Source organism: Antechinus flavipes, chromosome 3 (genome assembly GCF_016432865.1).
Source record: "Antechinus flavipes isolate AdamAnt ecotype Samford, QLD, Australia chromosome 3, AdamAnt_v2, whole genome shotgun sequence".
Taxonomy (NCBI): Eukaryota; Metazoa; Chordata; class Mammalia; order Dasyuromorphia; family Dasyuridae; genus Antechinus; species Antechinus flavipes.
In genome coordinates, this window is record NC_067400.1 from 224,230,530 (window position 1) to 224,251,741 (window position 21,212).

Genomic DNA, 21,212 nt, shown 5'->3' on the forward strand with positions numbered 1-21,212 from the left:
CACTGAATGTGGACCATGACGTAGTATTTTCACTTTTTTTTGTTGTTGTTTATTCTCATTTTATTTTCTTTCTCATTTTTTTTCCCTTTCTGATCTGATTTTTCTTGTGTAGCATGATATTTGTGGAAATATGTATAGAGGAATTGCCGTGCTTAATATATATTGGATCACTTATTGATTGAGGGAGAGGGGAGGAGAAAGGAAGGGAAAAAATTGGAACACAGGATTTTGTAGGGGTGTCAAATTATCCATGCATATATTGTAAAAATAACAGGCTTTAAAAAAATAATTTTTCCGATATGCCCACTGTATGATTCCCCCCAAATATGTACAAGCATGTCCCCCTCCTTTGTCATATATCCCATATTCAAAAAATGGCTGAAAACTCCTCCTACAAGATTTGTTAATATTCACTTAACCTATTAAGCAGCTACAATAGTGATTTGGTCAAGTCATGTCATTGACCCCATCTAGTTTGAGCTGTATCTGCTATTATCTTAAGTTTCTGGTTTTCTCAGAACCACAAGACTCTTTCTGATTGGTTGAATCTGCTTGTGTCTTCCTAGCTCCCCAATTCCTTGTTGAGAGATTAAAACTTAATTGTTCCATGGAAACTTGACCTTCCATGAAAATCTATTGATCATCTGGGGGAAGAAGTTGGGGAAAGGAGGGAAAAAGTTGGAACAAAAGGATTTGCAACTGTCAATGCTGAAAAATTACCTATGCATATATCTTGTAAATAAAAAGCTATAATAATAAAAAAAAATCTATTGATCAGTGGTACCCACTATCCTACACTACCTTGAATCTTGAAACACTGTGGAAACCCAACTTTCCAGTATTTCTCATATCATGACTATTATAATTCTTCTTTACTTCAAACCTTCAAAAGATTCCTGATTTCAGAGATCTGTTAGTCAGCAATCATTTATTAAGCTCTTATTAAGTATCTGAGATACTGTGTTAAAGGGCTACGAATACAATAAAAAAGTTAATATTTATATAATCCTTTAGGGTTTGCAAAACAAACTTTGATCCTCACAATAGCCCTGTGAAGCAGATGCTTTTATGATTCCTACTTTACAAGTGAGAAAAATGAGGCAGAAAGAAATTAAATCACTTACTCAAAGTCTAAGCTATGTGTTAGCTGTATTATTTGACTTCAGGCCTTCCTGAATTAAGTTCAGCTTTTTATACACTAAGGCGAAAGTCCAGCTCCTCAAAAGGTTACATTGCAATAGAGGAAACAATGTATAAGATGATTAGATACATACAGGGTAGATGGAAAGTAATTTCTGAGGTGAAAACATTAGAAGCTTGGGTGAGCTGGAAGGACTTCTTAGAATAGGTAGGATTTGAGCTGACTTGTTTCTGATGAAGCCACATTAACTTTTCCATTTCTTAGTCAATAAGTTTATGGGTCTCTTCATGCCTCTAAACAAATAACAACAACAAAAAAACCCAAACCTTTATTTTATGTTCAACCTTCAGGTGATAAACCACTTGGCATTTAGTTCAGATTATAGTGTTTGAAAGGGCCTCAGACTTGTCCTCATGGTCTGGCCCTCATGGTAGGACTTTTTTCAGCTAGTACTTAACTACTGTAATTTTGGAGGTTATTTCCAGGACATCATCAGTCATTGGAGCAGGTCCAAGTGGAGAATTGCTACCATTGCTACTGTTAGTATTATTATAAGGACAGAATAGCTAGGAATGAGTTAGAAAATTAGGGAGACACATTAGATCTTCTCCTGCAGAACACTAAATGTGCCATAGTGTCCTAAAGAAAGCAAATGAATCCTTCTAATGCTGAACTTACTATGAACCTAGGAGTAACTAAGCTTTGGAGAAAACTGAGGTTGGAGCTGGCCTTGAGAGAAATTTGAAGTATGGTGATAGTACCTTTTGACCTTACCTTACAGACTTATGGCCACTTGTATGCCTTTTCATGTACCTGATTGCTACTGAATGGGATAAACTGAATGAAGACCAATCTTAAGAATGTGGCCTTGACCCATGCCCTAATTGTGATTTGAGACTGATAACAATTTGAGCTATAGCTAAAAGTTGCAGGTGTTCAATTGTCTTAGATAAACACACTTCCAGTCTCAATCCCCTTTTCATTGTCATTTAAATACCTAATAAAAGTATGTTATGGGGTCCATATTTAATCTCTGGGTAAATTAGAATTCATCAGTCAATGGGAGAAAAGGTCAGTCAGAAGGAGGGATGGGGGCTTTTGCATTAGGCTCTATAAAATCCTGTGTTTGCAGTTTGCAGTTTTGCACTTCTCTATGATTTCCAGAAAGATGATGTCAAGGATCTTTTTTTCATCATGGCTTTTCCAGGAAGTCCAGTAATCCTTAGATTGTGTCTCCTAGTTCTATTTTCCAGGTCAGTTGTTTTTCCCAGGAGGTATTTCATATTTTCTTCTGTTTTTTCACTTTTTTTTTTTTTTTTTTGGTTTTGTTTGACTGATTCTTAAAGTCTTAATTGAGTTATTCACTTCCATTTGTTCAATTCTAATTTTTAGTGTATTATTTTCTTCAGTTACCTTTTTTAGCAACTTGTGTATATTTGGCCAATTGAATTGTTTTTTTCATTGCATTTTTTTCCATTTCACAAATTCTATTTTTCAACAAATTAATATCTTTTTCATATCTTTTTTGTAAATAGTTATATACTTTTCCCATTTTATTAAATTTATTTTTTAAAGAATTTTCTTCAGATACTTTATTTTTCCTTTTTCATACCTTCTTGCAAAGATCTCATTTCCTTTCCCCATTTTTCTTCTCTCTTTTAAAATCCTTTTTGAGATCTTCCAAGAATGCCTTGTGAAATGGGGACCAGCTCATATCTCCTTTTGGGGCTTCATCTGGAGTTCATTGGCCTTTAGGAATCTCACATTTTGAGGTCTGTTCTCTCTCTCCATAAAAGCTGTCTATTGTCAGAATTCTTTTTGCTTTTTTGCTCATTTTTTAAAGGGTTGAAATCTGCTATTAAGGCAAAGGGGTGACAGCCATTTTCTCTTGGGCCAGTGTTTCTGACTTCCACTGCAGCCAGGTCCCAAGTTCTTCTGGGGCTCTGGAGCTTACAATTTCCTTTTAATTGCTTTTGGGTGTTTTACAAGAAATCTGCTAAACCACCCACTTGCAACCAGAACAGAGAAGCCTAAGAGCCTTATAGAAGATTCCCTGGTCCCCCAACTCCTTGTCCCGGTCTCCCTGTGCTGTGGTCTGGGCTTGGCAGACTGTTCCCCTGCCCTATTGAAACAGCCCTCTTTTGAAATTCTTCCAAATATCCTCTTCTGGAAATGTGTTGTATTCCAAATATTTGTGGGTTCTGTGACTCCAAAACCAGTTTAGAGGTTTAATCTTTGTTGGTTTGAGAGAAGGTCAGAGGCGGTCACAGAAAGTTGTGTCTGCTCTCCACCATCTTGACTCCAAACCCCTACATTACTCTACTGACAACTAGTCTGTTGGAATTTGCTCTTTCTATTGAAATTGGAACAAACCCTTTTTTGCTTTTTACCTTGAAAGTCTGATTTTAATTTGGATAAGGGTTGCTGTGCCACACACTTCCTCTTTCACCTTCTTTCTCCTTCCCTTCTGCTATTCTCTAACTACTTAATAGGGGTATTGGGAGGGCACACTCAGGTTTTCTCTTCAAATCTTCCTCTAATGAAAATTTGTTTCACAAGGTATCATTCCTGCTGGGATGTTTAGTGGCTTTCCTGCCATTGCCATCCAGGATCTTAGTGCATAATGATGATTCTGTAAGGGGATCACCTGTTCCAAGCTCCTTTTATTTTACCAGGAAAGAATGCCTTTTAACCTAAAAGAGTGGCATCTATGACTGAATACTTGGTAGACTAAAATCTGATAAATAAACACACAATTTTTTGTGTGCATAAGAGAAAAGAGTGGGGGAGAGGAAAGGGAGGAGACAAAAAGAGAAGGGGGAAGAAAGGGAGAGATTTAAAGAGGATAGTGAAATGAATGGACCATCAAAGAGAAATTTCTAGTTCAGCAAAAATGTACAAATCTATAAAAACAATTACTGTATCAATTAGAACCCTTAAAATAATCTTGAAAATATAAGATGTAGAATTATTTCTTAAAGGAGGATGAAAGTAAATTCCAATCCTGGGTTTAACTGGGCCTGTGTTAGGCCCAATCATTCAGACTTCCTCTAACCTCTACCAAAGAGAGAACCAAAAAATAGAATTGGCTTTTCTATTACCACTAGAAGAGCAGTTTTCTATGTATTACTTTGCACAGAAAAAATTAAGAAGCCAGGATGTTACCTGTTGCTCCTATCATCCAAAAAGGAAATGAAACAGAAAGACAGTTGAAATATTGACTTTTCTATCTGTTAAATACAGAAGGAAAATAATTAAAAAGTTAAAATGCCCAGTTCCCCAATTTTCAGCTGAACAGAAAAAGAGTAAAAGGTCAAGAGCCAGTGATATTAGGAATCCTGTGTACTTTTCTGTACAAGAAAAGTTCTATATAGTTCTATATAACCAACCTATTGGACATTTTAAGCTACAAGTCCCATAAATATCATAAATAAAACACATCTAGAAAATAATTAATATTTCAGTCTGAACCCCTTATCCCCAGAAAGATAGCTAGATAAAACATTAAGTGCTTACTGTGTTCCAAACAATATCGATAACAATAATAATAATAATGTTTCTATCTTCAAAAAGTTTACATTCTAATAGGAGGCTGAGGCAGAGACCTGTTTTGAACAAAATTTCTGATAAGGAGAACCAGTCCAGAGAGTTAGTTGAGCTGGGAATGGAGTAAGTATGCTTTGAATCTCATGAAATGGTGATCCTGGCTAGGAACTCACCAAATAGAAGAGCAGGCTTCAGAGCAGAGGCATCTCAAGATTGTAAAAGCTATTGATGAAGCAGAGCCAAGTTAATTGAGCTGAGAAAAGACTTTTTAACTTTTCTATTCCTGTTTCGCATATCACACTATCCTTTCAGACTTCTAGATTTGTTGCCTTGGTATTTTCCTTGACTGATCACTGTCCCTTACCTCATTTGTCTTATCAGTTATAAATATTGTTTTTTCTCCTTTTATATCCCTTGCATCCATTCTCTTATTACTCACACAACTACCATCCTAGTTTAGGTTCTGGACATCTCTCATGCAGACTATTGCAATTGTCTCCCAACTGTTCTTTCTGTCTCTTTTCTGCGCTTCATTTCATCTGCCAAAATAATTTTTCTTTGATGATCGGTCCATATTTGTTCCTCACTCAATATATTGTAATTACCACATTGCTTCTAGGTTAAGATAATTTAAAATTTCCTATTCCTTTTTGTTTTTTAAATTCTTTCATAACTTTCCTCAGTATATATCACTACTCTTCCTATTTGATAGAATGTCAGATCCTTGAGAGCAAAGAGTCTTTCATGTTTGACTTTGTATCTCCAATATATAGCAAAGTGTCTCATATATAGTTGGTGGTTCGCAAATTTTTGATGATTGAATAGAGCCCAACATATTAATTCCCTTTTCTTTGGGCCACATATGCCTGGATTAAGATCTAGATCTACCCAATTTTGAGAATTGAAGGAAATATGACTTTTTTTTTCGTTTAGAGTTCATCACTTGTCTGAAAGTTATTGCTATTTCTCTTTTAAAGATCAAGAATTTTAAGTAGTCATTCAATCACAGGAGTCTTACTTCATTAACAAACAGAAAACTACCTTCTCAATATAGTCTACATCATTCAATAAATAGAGCCCTGTTATAATGACAAGATATATCCAAATGGTCGAAATTTGAGGTGTTATCCACCATTTTCCTCCTCTCTCCTGCTTTACTATTCCATATGGCTAGATCCTGTCACCTGGCTGTTAATCATGGTATTGTCAAGGATGCCTAAGTTAATAGCTAGTATATTTCCCCATAATTGAGAAGCAAAATTAAGCATGGGTTCCAGTAATGATCTCATTGGGCAGAATGTTGTTTTTTTGGATCCTAGATTTCTATTAGTATAAAGATTTCTTTTATGACTATTATGTCACTACTATTGACTTTTATACTACATCAACTTATGCAGTTAATATTTTTGAATCCAAGTGAAGGACTTTAAAATTTTTATTGATTAGATTTAGCTCATTGTACTTGCTTTCATGCATTTTTTGAGGTCCTGAGTTTCACACACATTATATTAATCTAGCTCTCCCAGCTTTGAATCGTCCACAAATTTGATAAATACATCATATATGTCTTCATCAAAGTCAGTAAACACTTATAAGCACCAACTGCGCCAGGCACTATGCTAAATGCTGGGGATACAAATATGAAAAAAAGACAGTTCCTGCCTTCAAAGTTTCTTCCTCCTTGCAATCTAATTGGTAATGACAGTGTGCAAAAGTAAGCTGAAAAGGGAAGATACTCAACATGGGAGTATGGATGAAAAGACAGAGAAGTATCAAAAATGTGCAGCCAACTGAGAAATGAGATGTTCTGACCTGAGCACCCTACTTAAATGTAGCTTTTGGAGTACATTGGCTCCATTTGCCAATCAGAAGGACTGAGAGTGGTGATGAAGTGGAATCCTAGTGGGATCTTGGTGAAGGTAATTGTAGGATGATAGACTTTTTCCCCCTCCAATAATGAACTTCTTGGGGCATTGTGGAAAAGTTAGAGAAATTCCAGAGTGGTACAACTACGTGAGAAATGAGAGAGAGAATTAAAATAGGAATCAGAATAGCACCAAGGACTGAGTCCTGGGGTACTGTCTTAGATACCACCATCCAAGTTGATACAATTTCCATTAGTTACTAGTTTTGGGGGTCTGATTTTTTGTTAAAAAAAAAATTTGCCCGAGGCCTTAATGGATTGGATTACTTCTTACCTTGGGATATAAGGCCCAAACCTTCAATACTTTTGAAGGCCCTGATGATAAACAAACAAACAAACAAAACAAAACTATGGAATTCCAATAGCCTTGATAGAAGTTAATTTTTTAGCAGTTTATGCTAATATCATCAGAGCTATATAATCTGAAATCTCAAATGAAACAAAGCTGTCCTGATGGATTTGTCCTGGAAGATTTAGTCAACATTATTCAAGATAAATTTGCCTGAGGCAGTGACCACCTATCTGTAACGTTTTATATCTTAGGACTTATATTCATAAAAGGATGTCTCCAATCTTGCTGTAGTAGAACCTGGTCATTTTTCTAGTCTCAGGTCAAGGAAGCATTCTGATGCTAGATTTGAAACAATTAGGTTCATCTAGCCTTGATTAACTTCTGCTCTTACTTAACCCTTTCTACTCTCCAATTCTCCTTCATCCCCAATAAGCAAAAAATTTCTAAGAAAGCAGAATTGTGATTGTATTGAGAAATGAAGGATGATTTTCCTGCTGATAATGTGGAGTTCTAGTGAGAGCTTCATGATGGGTTCTATTCTAATCTGGGACAAAAAATATCAAATAGAACAGAGCAAGAAATGAACCATGCAACACACTTCTAGAGAGAACAAATACATCTGCCCTACCACACCTTAAAATAGCAATTGTGGTATATAAAGAAGGGACCTCCACTTTCTTCCAGGAACCCTTAGAGAGAGGGGAAACAGGTAAAGGGCAGGGATGGGAAGGGACCAGGGTAGAAGTAGCAACAGCTACCTTATGGTCAAAAATAGAAAAGCAGACTCTAGAGGGTGGGAAAAAGGCAGAGACTGGTCCCCAAATGGTGACAGGGCTTTGCCTCTATGTTCTCTCAGGGCACAAGGATGGCTTAAGCCCAAGTGGAAAATGCCCATAAAATGGAAGCCTCTCAGGCAGGAAGCTAGCTCTCCCCTACTTTACACTCCTATACCAGGTGTTAAGCCCAAGAAAGAAAGAGAAACAACTCTCATGAGAAGTTCCCTGATGCCTTCTCCCTTAGCACTAACAACTTGATAAATTGCCAATCGATCTTCCTCCAACAAGCCTAAGCATCTTACTCCATGGAGAGCTACACCTGCTCTCCCAGCAGGCTTAGCTGAGGGAGGGTATCTCCCTAACACTAGCAGGCATAGGTATCCAAGTAGATGTAATTTTATTAATTACTTCTTTTGGGGTCTAGTTGTTCATCAAACAGATTTATGTTTGTCCGTAAAGGAGGTATAGAGAATATAATTTGCCTTTTTTGAATATTGAATGTGAATATCTATAATGAATAATGATTATTAGAGCCTAGTGTATAAAGGCCTGTGTTTGGGGGCAAGGAAAAGGGAGTGATTGTTGAGGTATATACACCTATTTGCTTTGTTTCTGGTAGTCTGTTGATTCCTCTAACATGACATCATGTTAGATATTTTCAGTCTTTTGTCGTTTAACAGCCAATCCTATTTCTTCCACTTCACAACTCTTGTTCAGTCTTCTTAATTTCACAGATAATTCAGTCTAGAAGGTTGCTCCAGGTCATTTCAGCAGAATAAAATGCATGATGTACCTTGCTAGGAGTTCAGAGCTATTTTCTAGATAATCCTGTTTTCAGGCCAGATAAGTGAGTTATTTTTATACTGCACATAATTAGGTTAGAGACATTCTATATTATGCTTTAAAGCAAAGAACTAAACTACTCAGTCAAGACTTCTCTTTCTCTCTCTCTTTTTCTTTCACATCATACATACACACACATAAATGCACACACACACACACACACACATACCACACATACACATACACATCCCTGTTCATAGATCTACACATATACTTTCTGTCTGTTAGTCTCTGTCTCTCTTTCTTTCTCCATTCCCCTTTCTTTTATCTGTTCATATAGAACTAATCCCAGCAGACTGCATCTAAAAATTTTGCTGTTAATGAAAAAATATGATTCCATTAACTGAAATTAATTTTAAGGCCAACTTTTAAAATTGATTATTTCACTTATTTCAAGTATTTTCTTCCTCATAACTCCTTTTAAAAAAACAACATCAACAATCCAACAACTCTTCCAACAAAATATGAATATTCACACAAAAGAAATTCCTATGTATATATATCATGTTCAAAAATGTGTGTACCATTCTGCTTATTTCATCTTTCACATTTTTGTGAGGAGGTAGAAAGCATCCTTTATCATTTGGAAACACAGTTGCTCATTTTGTTGATAATAGGTCTCAAATTTTTCAAAATTGTTCACTTTTTACAATATGGTTGTTATAGCACACACTGTTCTTCTGACTACTCGTTTCACTTTACATCAATTAATACAACTTTTCCGATGTTTCTCTGAATCTATTTCTTTCATCATTTTTTTTACAATATAATAGTATTCTATCACATTTCTATACTAAGTTTGTTTTGCCATTCTCTAATTGAAGGACATCTCCTTAGTTTATAATCCTTTGCTGCTACAAAAAAGTCACCATAAAAACTTTTTTACACACAGTACCTTTTCTATTCTCTTTGATTTCTTTGGGCCAATTTTTTAGAAGTATATCATTTCCATTAAGTGAGTTACTTCTGACATGTTATTAACAAGATTAGATTTACAAAGAAATTTTCATATATTATCTCATTTGATCCTCAGAGGAATCAGTTTAAATTTATGTCTATAATGAAAGCACCTATTTTGGAATTTCATTTATCTACTTTACTGTATGAAAATTAAAAAGATTTTTTTTTGCATGAAACATTTCTTGGATATTATGATATAAAAACTGTATTGTTGTTTATTATTATATTTTTATTATGATATAAGGTTTTGTAATGCTTTTGCTATCCACCAAATATGTTTGAGCATTTTTGTCAAATAAGGAGAAAAATATATTTTCCTAAATTTTCTTGTTAGCATAAAAGCCTAAAAAGATAAAAAGACTCACACAAAGAGTCAGACATAATTGAAAAATGACTGAATAAAAACTTTTTTAAAAGGAGAAAGGTATTTTGAAGACCTGAGAGAAAACATTCCTTGCAATAAGAGTACTACTGAAAATAAAATATTGATTTTCTTAAAACTAAAGATAAGCAAGCAATTCAGAGGCAAAAATAATCATTGATATTAGAGATGTTTGTAGTCTATGGTTTTGTAGTAGCTAATTTGAATATGACTGTTTTTAGTACTTTGGAGTTTATTTTTGGGAAACTGAATCAAAAAATTACGTAAGAATTAGCGGATTTGTTTCATATATGTCAAGAATATGGATTTTTAGTTTCCCAGCTGGTTAGAAATAGCTCACAACACATCAGGGGACTCTGATTTGAGAGACAGAAACCAGTTCAAAGGATCAGTAATCAGAGAGCAAAGAAGCCAGATATAAAAGAGAGATCAGAGAAATCACTGAGAAAAAGAAGCAGAAACCTTAGAACCAGAATACAGAAGATGAAGCCAATAGGACTGAAAAGGAAAGCACCTGAAAGGCTAATAGAAACAGACACCAGCTGAGGAGAAGTTGTGCTGTTAATGTGGGGAGCTGATCTGCTTGGAGGAAATCGCTGATGTTTGCTAGAGCTGATTGGAGGAAAACAAAATCCTTTGCTCTAGGTGAAGAGATGACTGTGGGAAAGGCTGCCCTGGATTAGAGAGTAATTAGAGAGTAATCTCTAATGCCATCTACTGCCTTATATAGAGAAACCCCTCAAAGACAAACCTTTCTTGCTTTTTTCTGTCCCATGTACAGAGAAGGGGAAAACCTTTTAAAAACTATAAGGAATAATACTTGAATAGCTTTACATATTTTAGAATTAAAGGAACTGCTTTTCACTGAAAGGATGTGATGCTATCAGTAGTAGGGAATACAGAAGACCATCTTTGTCTGACAGCAGAGGGTAGATATTCAAAATATGCTTTAGACTTTCTTTAAAAAGAAGATGGGAATCAGGCTATTATGAATTTCGTAGGGCAGGTGTATTTACCTATTCATGTGTCATTGTTGGCTTCTCTAAGTTTTTACATGATTTTCCCCTCATCAATACTGTGCACACTGCTGTTATTATGATTTTTTCTTTTGCCTTCTTGTTTAGAAAATGTTTGATTTTTAAAAGTTAATGGTATTGTTGTAATTGTTTTATGTAAATAGATAATACATTGATGGGAGCTCATGTACTACCATTGTATATTCAGACATGTAATTCCACCCCATCACAATTATGCCTGGGAGTGTCAGAGTGATTTCTAGCATAGTGGCCACTCATGGCTATGCTCCTTTCCTGGAACATTTCCCCCTCTCCCTAGGTTTGGGTGAATGAGCCAAACCATAGAATAAGAGATGTTTGGTGTCATCTGATGGGGCCATATACTTTTCACATAGATGATATTTTTGTTCTAAAAATAGTTTGAAGTAATTAGTATATTTAACAGTTTGGTGATGGGTTCCCTACTAATTTGAATCTTTTTTTTTTTTTTTTTTTTTGAGCTGGAAATAAAGAGAGAGAAGGCCAAGAAGCTGTAAAACAAATAAAGGAAGAAACTTTGAACTCCAAAGGTAAACACCTAGAGTTATAATAGCTTTTCTTTTTAATTGATTGAAGTGACTTCATTTTTTTTTTAAGCCATTGATGGAAGGGGCAAAAGAAGTAGATTAATAAGGGCAAGCTTTGAATTTTTGCGTGGTTTGAGATGGGTGTTCACCGACAATGAAATCCTTGATCAGAATGTGGAGAAGATAAGGTATATTATTAGATAAAAATATAACGTCATGCCTGCTAACAGGCACACAATCGAAGTCCTTGGGAATGGGAGACAAGGAGAGTATTTCCAAAGAATGGCTGCAATAGTTTGGATCCATGGGCAGCAGTGACCTCCTCCCGCTGCCCCACGACCTTAACCTAACTACTCTCCACCATGGAAAACTTGGTGAATCTTGGAGAGTTGAGGAAGGAGATGTCAACTAGCTTTGAATTGCTTTGATTTAGCTTTAAGGCTATCAAAACTACAATTAGATCCTTATTCAATAGTTAGAGACTCATAGTTTAAGAAAAAAAAATTTGCAAGAAAATTTATCATATAATCTTTAAGTATTTTGTGTATAGTAACTTATTTAGTATTTATCCTTTCTATTCAAACAAGTTAATGTATAGCTACTTCCTGACCCCTTTTCCTTCACTGTTCTGTGGAATCATAGAATCTTAGAGTTGGAAGGAATCTTAAAGATCACATACTCTGAACAAACTATATCCCACTTTCCAAATGTAGTAGTAATCCAGGGCTTCTTAATGTGGTGATATCTTTTTAGCTTTATCTCTTTCCTCTCCTCCACCCAGCCAAATCCTTATTATTGAGGAGAATTGTCCATTTAAATCTGCTGCTTATGAACCCTAACTGATATGTATTCTCAATTCAGCATCTTTAAATTTAAGAAACATTTAGTGAGATTAATTATCAGTTAATAATGGAGTTTAAAATGCATTACACTCTTCTCATATACATTCCTATATGTCTTCTATCCGTTCCTCCAAATGTGTTTTTTAAAGGATATGCCAGTTTCATTTCTAGTTAACCCTACTAGTTAGGGTTAGGGGTTATAGAATGGGGCATAATACATAAGTCACTTTGTGGTAGGTGTGGTAGACTTTTCATGACTCTGAAATTTAGCCACAATATTCCTTGGGGTTTTAATTTTGGACTCTCTTTCAGGAGGTGTTCAGTGAATTCTTTCAATAGCTATTTTACCTTCTGATTCTATGATATCTGGACAGTTCTCTTTGATGATTTCCTGAAAGATAGTGTCTAGGCTCTTTTTTTCATCATGTATTTCAGGGAGTCCAATAATCCTTAGATTGTCTCTCCTAGATCTATTTTCCAGGTTAGTTGTTTTCTCAATTAGTATTTTACATTTTTTTCTATTTTTTCTTTTTCTTTTTCTTTTTTTGTTTTGCTCAACTGATTCTTGTTGTCTCATTGAGTCATTCATTTCCATTTGTTCAGTTCTAAATTGTAATGAATTCTTTTCTTCATTTATTTTTTAAATTTCTTTTTGTATTTGTCCAGTTGAATTTTTACATGAGTTGTTTTGTTCTGTGGAATTTTTTCCATTTCACAAATTCTGTTTTTTAAGGAGTTATTTTCTTTTTTCACTTTATCAAATCTATCTTTTAATGAGTTATATGCCTTTTCCAAACCCTTTTGCAAACCTTTCATTTCCTTTCTCCATTTTTCTTCTAGCTCTCTTTTAAGATCCTTTTAAATTTCTTTTAGGAGAGTCTTGTGTGATGGGGAAAAGTTATTTCACATTTTAGGGCTTCATCTGGAGACAATCTGCCTTTAGTCTCCTCAGAATTTGAAATATGTTCTACTCTTTCACTATAGAAGCTATTGTCAGAGTCCTTTTTACTTTTTTACTCACTTTTAAAAAAATGCTAAGGTCTGCCTTTAGTATGGTGGTGGTTTTCCAAGGACTGCAGCTATTCTGGGTCAGTACTGATTTACTCCCAGTGCTGAGTGGACATGGGCAGGTGCCTTGAGACTAGCACTTTGGGGTTCACTTTTGATCTTTTGTGTTTGTGTTGGATGTTTTATAACTTCTCTGCTGATCTATTAGTTTACAACTAGGGCAGAGTGGCCAACACTGCTATAGATTCCTGTGGATTCCTCCCTGTAGATTTTCCTCAATGTAGAATCTGTACTGCCCCAGGACTCTTGTATGTCTGTGCTGGTGTTTTTGCTCAGCCTTGTGTTTGGCTGTCTCCCTCCTCTTTCCAATTGAAACAGAACTTTTCTGGTGATCTTCGAAATTATCTTCTGCTGCTGATTTGTTGCACTCCCAATATTTGTGGATTTTGCCACTTCAGAGCTAATTCAGAGGCTGGATTTGCTAATTAGTCTGAAGGTTGTAGAGAAGGCCAGAGAGAAACATTGGCTCAGCCATCTTGGCTCAGCCCCTGGAAATCTCCTTTTCATGGCTCTGGATCCCACTTGGCTCCCTAACCCAGGATCTGGAACTTTTCTCAAAACTAGATGCTTCTTCTTGCTCTCATCTCTGGTCAATTCAGTCCTTACTCCAGTGATTCTATTTCTTCCTCGGTCTCTGGTTACTTTTGTCTAGTCAGTGTCCTTCCTGCTCTTCCCTGTAAAATTTCTGACCTCCTTTTAAGCCTGCATCCTCTAAAAGCTGCCCAACTAGTGGGAATATAACTTTAGGAGGACTTAGGGGATGTTGCTAACAAAAGTAACCACAAGATGTTGGGTCTTCCACCTTGTACAGACATGACTCTTCTATTAAGAGATTCTTGAGGAATAGTTATCTAGCCTCTAAAATCTTATTCTACCTTGGATCAGCTCTCATTTTTCAATTAAGATATAATAACAATTCATAGAGCATGGTATAATGCCTCAGTTTTTCTCTTCTTTTCTAAGAGGTAGGGAAAGAGAAGGATTAAGCATTTATATAGCACCTACTATATTAAAGGCACTGTGCTAAGTTTATAACAACTCTATGAGTTAGGTGCTATTATTATCCCCATTTACAGTTGAGGAAGCTGAGATTTATTTGCCCAAGATCTCATAGTTTGTAAGTGTCTGAATCAGTATTTGAACTCGTCTTCCTGACTTCAGATCTATTGCTCTAATCATTGTATCATTTTCTCACTGGATTGTTGTCAGTTTGAGGACTGAATAGTCAGTGGCTATGCAGTTTACAAAGAAAACCTTGTCTCATTTTTTTATATCTACTCTTGTACAGTGTCTGATACACAATAATACTTGTTGATTGACTGCTGAGCTTGGAGTTAGGTAGGTCTGGGTTCAAGTCTGTTCCAGACATTGGCTTTGTGATCCTAGACAAGTAATTTAATCTTTCAAGTACCTCTTTTGAAAGTAAGAGTTTCAGAATAGCCAATCAGTTATCATTGATTAACCTCCTACTGTATGCCAGGAACTATGCTAAATTCTGAGGATATAAAAAGAGGCATAAGATAGCTTCTGCACTCAAGGATCTTATAATCAATTGTAAACATATACAAAGCAATGTATAAATAAAATAATTACGGAATAATTAACAGAGGGAAATTACTTTCTATAGGAGATGAGATTTTAGTTGGAACTTAAAGGAGGTTAGAGAGGTCAGTAGTCAGAGCAGAGGGAGAGCATTCTAGGCATGGGAGACAGCCCCAAAGATTTGCATCCTTAGAGAAATTCCTCAGTAAGGAGTTCTTTATACTAATAATCTTGCAGATCTGGACCATAACAATAATCACAAAAATATTTGACAGTATAAAATCTAGTTTACAGAAAGTAAATTGCTTACTTTAAAAGATGTGACTTATACGGTAAGTTAGGTAGTACAGTGTACTGCCATGATCCTGGAGTCAGGAGTAACCAAGTTAAAATCTGGTATCAGACACTAGCTATATGACCCTAAGTAAGTTACTTAACCCTGATTGTTTCCCCCAAAATGTGACTCATATGAAGGCAAAGGTTCATTGCAGATAACCTTTAGCTTTCTAAAAAGTCAGAACCTTAAATATATTGAAATTATCTAGATATGTTAAGAGAAAAATAAGATACAAACTAAAACAGCTGAGTAATCAAAAAACTTGTCTAAGTATTTGTGTTTGTCTAAGTTTGGAGTTTGGCTGTTGAAAACTTGTGTGAATTTAGTTTTCTGCAAAATACAAGATTTAAAGTCCATTCTGGTAGGAAAAGGAGAACCAACTTCAATGACAAGGTTCCTTTGATGTGTAAGTACTCCATAATTTATAAGGATTACTCTCAGTTAAGAAAGCAGTGAAGTCACTATTTTAATATTTAATCACATATCAGGTACTCTAGTAGCTTTTATTTTTCATTAGATCACATCAAGTATAATCACTAAACTTGACATCACACAGAGTCAGCGAGCAAAAGACTGATTGTTTCAACACCTAGCTAGGTGCATCCAACTGTACGCGAGTACACAGAGTTCAGAAAGCAGCACAGAGGATAGAATAGCACATTGTTCTTTGCTTTTAGCTCCATCAGTTCTCTGGCCTGATGAATTATTTTATGAGAAAAGCAGCGTGTTTCATCTAGAAGAGTATCTGAATATTTAGCATCTCTAGTTCATATCTGTAGAAGAGGATTTAAAAATTCTACAATGTGCTATTATGTATGGGTTACAGATTGAACATTGGTAGCAACCACTCCTGAAGCCAGGAACTCCTGAGTTCAAATTTCACCTCTATTATGTGAATCTGAGCAAGTTACTTAACCTAACTCAGATTTTCAATTACAGAGGAGATACCAGCTTATGTTAGAAGAGGGAATTCTCTTACCCAGGAGTTCCTTGTATCAATAGTATTCCTCCTCAAGTCCCAATATGATGGGATTTATAAGGGACTGGGTGATGCTCTCCAAATAAAATGGAAGGGGTCACAGTGATCTGCTCCTTGGAAATTTTGGCAAACCTGAGAAAAAGAATGTAGTTTAATGAGTTAATTTAGAAATCTACCATATAAGTGTTCTAGATACGTCCTGCAGTCTAGGTTTAAATTCCAAGGAAAATACCCTTCGGCATAGTAATTGGCATTCTTATGAGTCATCAATTGTGAATTAATTTAACACAATCCCTTTCCCTTATGACAGCTAATTAGAAGAATGACTTGAGAAAATAGGTGTTATAATGGAGTATGGGATGAAAAGGAAAGGGAGAGATCAATAAATATAGTGGGAGTACTATTCGGAGGAGTCTGAAATATGTGTTAGCATGAAGGCCTGGGCTACAGGGAGGGAATATTTTATATATATCACACTTGCTTCTAAGATAGGAGTACTATGTCTTAAAGTGAAAGATGGACATCTATTGACTTCCATACTGGAGGGAAAGAATCAAGCTAGAGGTAAATTTGGCTTCTGATAAATATCTGTGTACTATCAATTCAGCAAATTTTAATTTGTCTCTTTTTCTTTAATTTCTTCCCTCTTCTTCCCTTTTACTGGCTACTAATAATCTCCCTAAAGCACAACTAGAATTAAGACCCTATCTCCCACCTTCTTTGTTTCCTAGAATACCTTTATCTATCTGATATAGGCCCTGATTCTTAGAAGTATACATTCTGAATTCATCTATTTTTCCAGCCTATATCTTGGTATTCTCCTTCATAAATTATTATTTTCTAGCCAAATTGAAACACAATGGGTAGTTAGGTGACATGATCCGATAAAGAGCTGAACCTGAAGCCAAGAATAACATCTGAGTTCAAATCCAATCTCAGAATTTACTAGCTGTGTAATTCTTGGTAAGTTGTTTTAACTGCCTGCCTCAGTTTACTCAGCTGTAAAATTGGGATAATAATAACATTTACTTCCCAGGGTAGTGGTATGAATCAAATGAAATAATATTTGTAAACTGCTTCACAGATTTTAAAGTGCTACATATGTCCTTTTGTTCATGGTGTTTACTTTGTAAGGAATCGCCACCCCCATCTTCTCCTTTTATGTTTAATTAACTTAGCAATGCTATCTCTCCTATTGTATTTTTACATTACATTTGTAGTCTGTTTATTTCTATACATGTCTAATTCCCATTGTTGGAACTTGAAAGCAGGGGCTACATCTTTTTCTTCTTGGTATCTCCTAAAATATCAGGCCAGTGCTTTCCACAGGTCAAGAACTGAAATGTTTGTTGGCTAATTGGAAATGAGTGAAAATTGTATTTAGTCATATGACTGCATTGATATTCATTGTTTGCTCTTTTCCTTTGGTGTGCACATAAAGCATCATGCTCTTTATGGGATTTAGAGATGTTTTATCCTTCCCCCCAAAAAAACCAAAATGAAAAATAATACATCCATTAAACATGAATACTTTCTTATCAGTTCTGATTGAATTATCTTAGAAAGCAATTGAATAACACTGAATACCATCAGTCCAGGTTCAAGAAGGCCCAAGTCTGTCTTTATACTTTTAGGAACACCAGGAAAAGTAAGTCATAGTAGTACCTGATTCTCCTAGAAATTCTGATTACTTATTTAGAATCAGGATAATATGCTTAGTATGGGCAGCTAGGAGTTCATCCTTGGATGCTTCTAGATTGAATATGGAATTGTATCCTCCTCTGGACAGAAGGAGGAAGGAACTTTTTTTTTCAAGAAGAGTACATGGAAACTAAATAATATAACAAAAGAATCTTATTATACTCAGTTGAAAGCAGACTTTTGGTGATAGTTTCATGGTCATATCTTTGAAGCTATTTTCCCCCACCCTCCTATAATAGATCAGTGGAAGTCTTACATAAATTGAATGTCACTGCCATATCTACCTTCCAATTGTTGTTGTTTTTCATTTCACATCTGACACTTCATGATTCCATTTTGGAATTTTCTTGTCAAAGATACTGATTTGCCATTTCTTTCTTTAGCTTATTTTACAGATAAAGAACTTGGGCAACCAAGAATTAAGTGACTTGCTTAAGGGTCACACAACTAATAAATACTGAAGCCAGATTTGAATTCAGGAAGATGAGTCTTCCTGATTCCAAGACATCTAATAATAATAATAATAATAATAATAACTAACATTTATTTAGTGTTTTAAGTGTTTTCCATATATTATCTCAATGGATCATGACAATAACCCCTGTGAGGTGGGTGCCATTATTTTCTTCATTTTACCAATGAGGAAAATGATAATAGGTAGTCAGATTTTGTATATTTCACCATTGGTAGAATTAAAGCTAGGAGAGACATAGAAATCTCTCATTTAAGAGATGAGAGAACTGAAGCTTAAAGAGATCATACAGTATATTATTGACAGATTCTGTAATGCCAGAGAAACTGAGGCAAGATAGAGATTAGAGAATATTTAATATTTTATTTGAAAGGGAGAGATTTATTGGGACCAAATGGATCCATGGTTTGGTCCCAGGGCTGAACAAGACTATTGTCTCCAAGAATTCAGAAGTGAATGTGAGATACCCGATTCTTTTATAGGGTAACAAGACTGATGACATAATGGGGGAGGTACTTGGGATGGAGATGACCTAATGGGGGGAGGCACCTGGATGGGATGGCATAGTGGAGGGAGGCAGCTAGGATGACATAATGGAGGGAGGTACAAGAAAGGCTCTTGATATTCAAACATTAAGAGGGAATGATTATAGCCTGAGGTTTAAGATAAGACTTTTATCCTATCAAATATTCTAATGATTAAGAAAGAATGGTTATAGCCTGAGGCAGAGTAACTGAGGCAGGATAATTAGGGAAACTGGGTCAGGACATTAAAAGGGAAGTGTGGCACAAAAATTCCAAGTTTCTAAGTGGTAAGAGATGTCAGCTGACACAACTGGAGAACACTATTTGGGAAAAGTGTATCTTTCCTTAGATCCCTAAAACATACTCAGAAACCGGCATGTTCAGTATAACTTCTCTCTTTTGGCACACCAGTTCCCAGTTGTTTTTGACTTGTGCTATGCCATTATTCAGGGTATATACAATTGTATGAAGGAGGAACAAAGCCATTTTCTCTCTATTATGACAATGTATACTAGGCAGTTTTGTCTTTATGTGATGCACTCTTCCTTACTAAGAATTTGATGGCAACCAAGGAAACTATACCAGATTAGTCATATAACTTAGGACAAAGCCCTTAATTCTTTGGGAAATCAAGTGGTTGGACTTCCTAAGATGATTCTAGTACTATAATTTTAGGATTTATCTATCAGTTTTAGATCAGATACTTCTTTACATTTTATTTCTGTTGAAAATCCCTAAATTGACTAGTGGTATTTGTGTATGTATATTTCTTTTGTAATAAAAATACATAAGACATTATTTAACTTTCAAAATTATTTCCATATTTTAAGAAATTCTGTAATCTTTATTTATCTACTGCAATCAATTTTCTTTGTTTTTGATTTAATAACATTCTTTTTACAATAAATACAGTTTACTATTTTTACAGTGTTTTGTAAAATCATTGTCAATTAAAATTGGTATGTAACAAATAATTATTAGTTTGAGTTTTCATGGTAATAGATATATAATAATTGTCAGGAATAAAGAGGACTGACACATTTTCCTTTCTTAAAATATTTTAATGTGGAATATGTAGAAACTTTTATCACTTATTTATATTGCCAACACTTTGCTTTTGTGGAATTATCTCTTGTTAAAATATTCCTTATTTTGGAATATGATCTTATTCAGAAAACAAATCAGTAAACAATCCAAATTAGAATTGTTAAATTCTAAATTGTTAAATTCCATATTTTCCCTTCCATATTTCATGTACATTCCAGAAAAAAAAGAAGTTAAAAAAAAAGAGCAAATTTCATTTTATTAGACTATTCATCACATAGTGATTAGACACAAAAGTACATCATGAGATTATTTGATCCATCCCCATGATTCTAATAGGTAGATCCAATCTAAAAATATTGTGATCATTTGGGTTCTTTAAAACATTTAGAGATCTTTTTACTTCGTATTGCTAATCTGCTTCATTATTTCAGTAACTTTAAAATCAGAGAGGTCTTTTTTATGCCCAATTGCTCTTTTCTATTGTAATTTTAATCCTGTATACTTCATTATATTGTTATTAAAGTGGAGATCTGTTCATTGCCACTACTTCATACATTAGGCATTTATACAGTTCCTTCTCCTTTAGTTTTCTCTCCATCAGCTTGATTCATTTCAATACATTGAACATTTAGTAAATGCCTGCTACATGAACAATATGGCCTTAATACGTCAGTGAATGGGAGGAGAAACTGATGGAAGATGAGTGGAAACACTAGTAAAATGGCTATTGCTATGGATAGTTGTAATGTTCTCTGTTGGTTCAGTTTCCTTGGGGGTCTCTGGGAGCAATCTTCCTTTCAGTTCAGTAATCACCACACAAGTAGCCAAGGGTTAAAGTCCATATCCTTTATTATCTCCTTGCCTGGGGCCTGGGCCAGCTTTCTTGAGGAACTCCTGAATGTGTTTTGGTTTCTGTGGGGAGGCAGGAGGACCACCACCACAGTCTCTGTCTTCCCTAGTTCTGATTCTGGCTGAGTTTGTCCAAGCTTATATGCTCCCCTATCATAGGTGTGAATCTTGTAGAACTATATTAAGTACTAAATACATGTACTGAACTACAGAGCTATTAAGTCAATTCCACTGACTTAACATCTTGTAAGAATCCTTTGTTTCACATTCAGAGGTCTGGCCTATAAGAGATAGTTTAATGAGGGTCAGAATTAAGATAGTGCCAGTGAAACAGAAAAGAAGGAAACTATATTCTTATACATGTTTAATTGGTGCCTTTTGCCCTTGCTTTGTAGTTATCTCTCA

The 21,212-nt window shown here is 35.1% G+C and overlaps 1 protein-coding gene across 1 annotated transcript in view; it reads left to right on the forward strand.

Moving 5' to 3' along the window:
• DHRSX (dehydrogenase/reductase X-linked) overlaps positions 1-21,212 on the forward strand; it is a 431,936-nt gene that overhangs the window by 101,878 nt on the left and 308,846 nt on the right. The window contains exon 3 of the mRNA XM_051984589.1: positions 11,381-11,449. Within this exon, the coding sequence (XP_051840549.1) occupies positions 11,381-11,449 (69 nt within the window). The remainder of the gene's footprint in view (positions 1-11,380; positions 11,450-21,212) is intronic.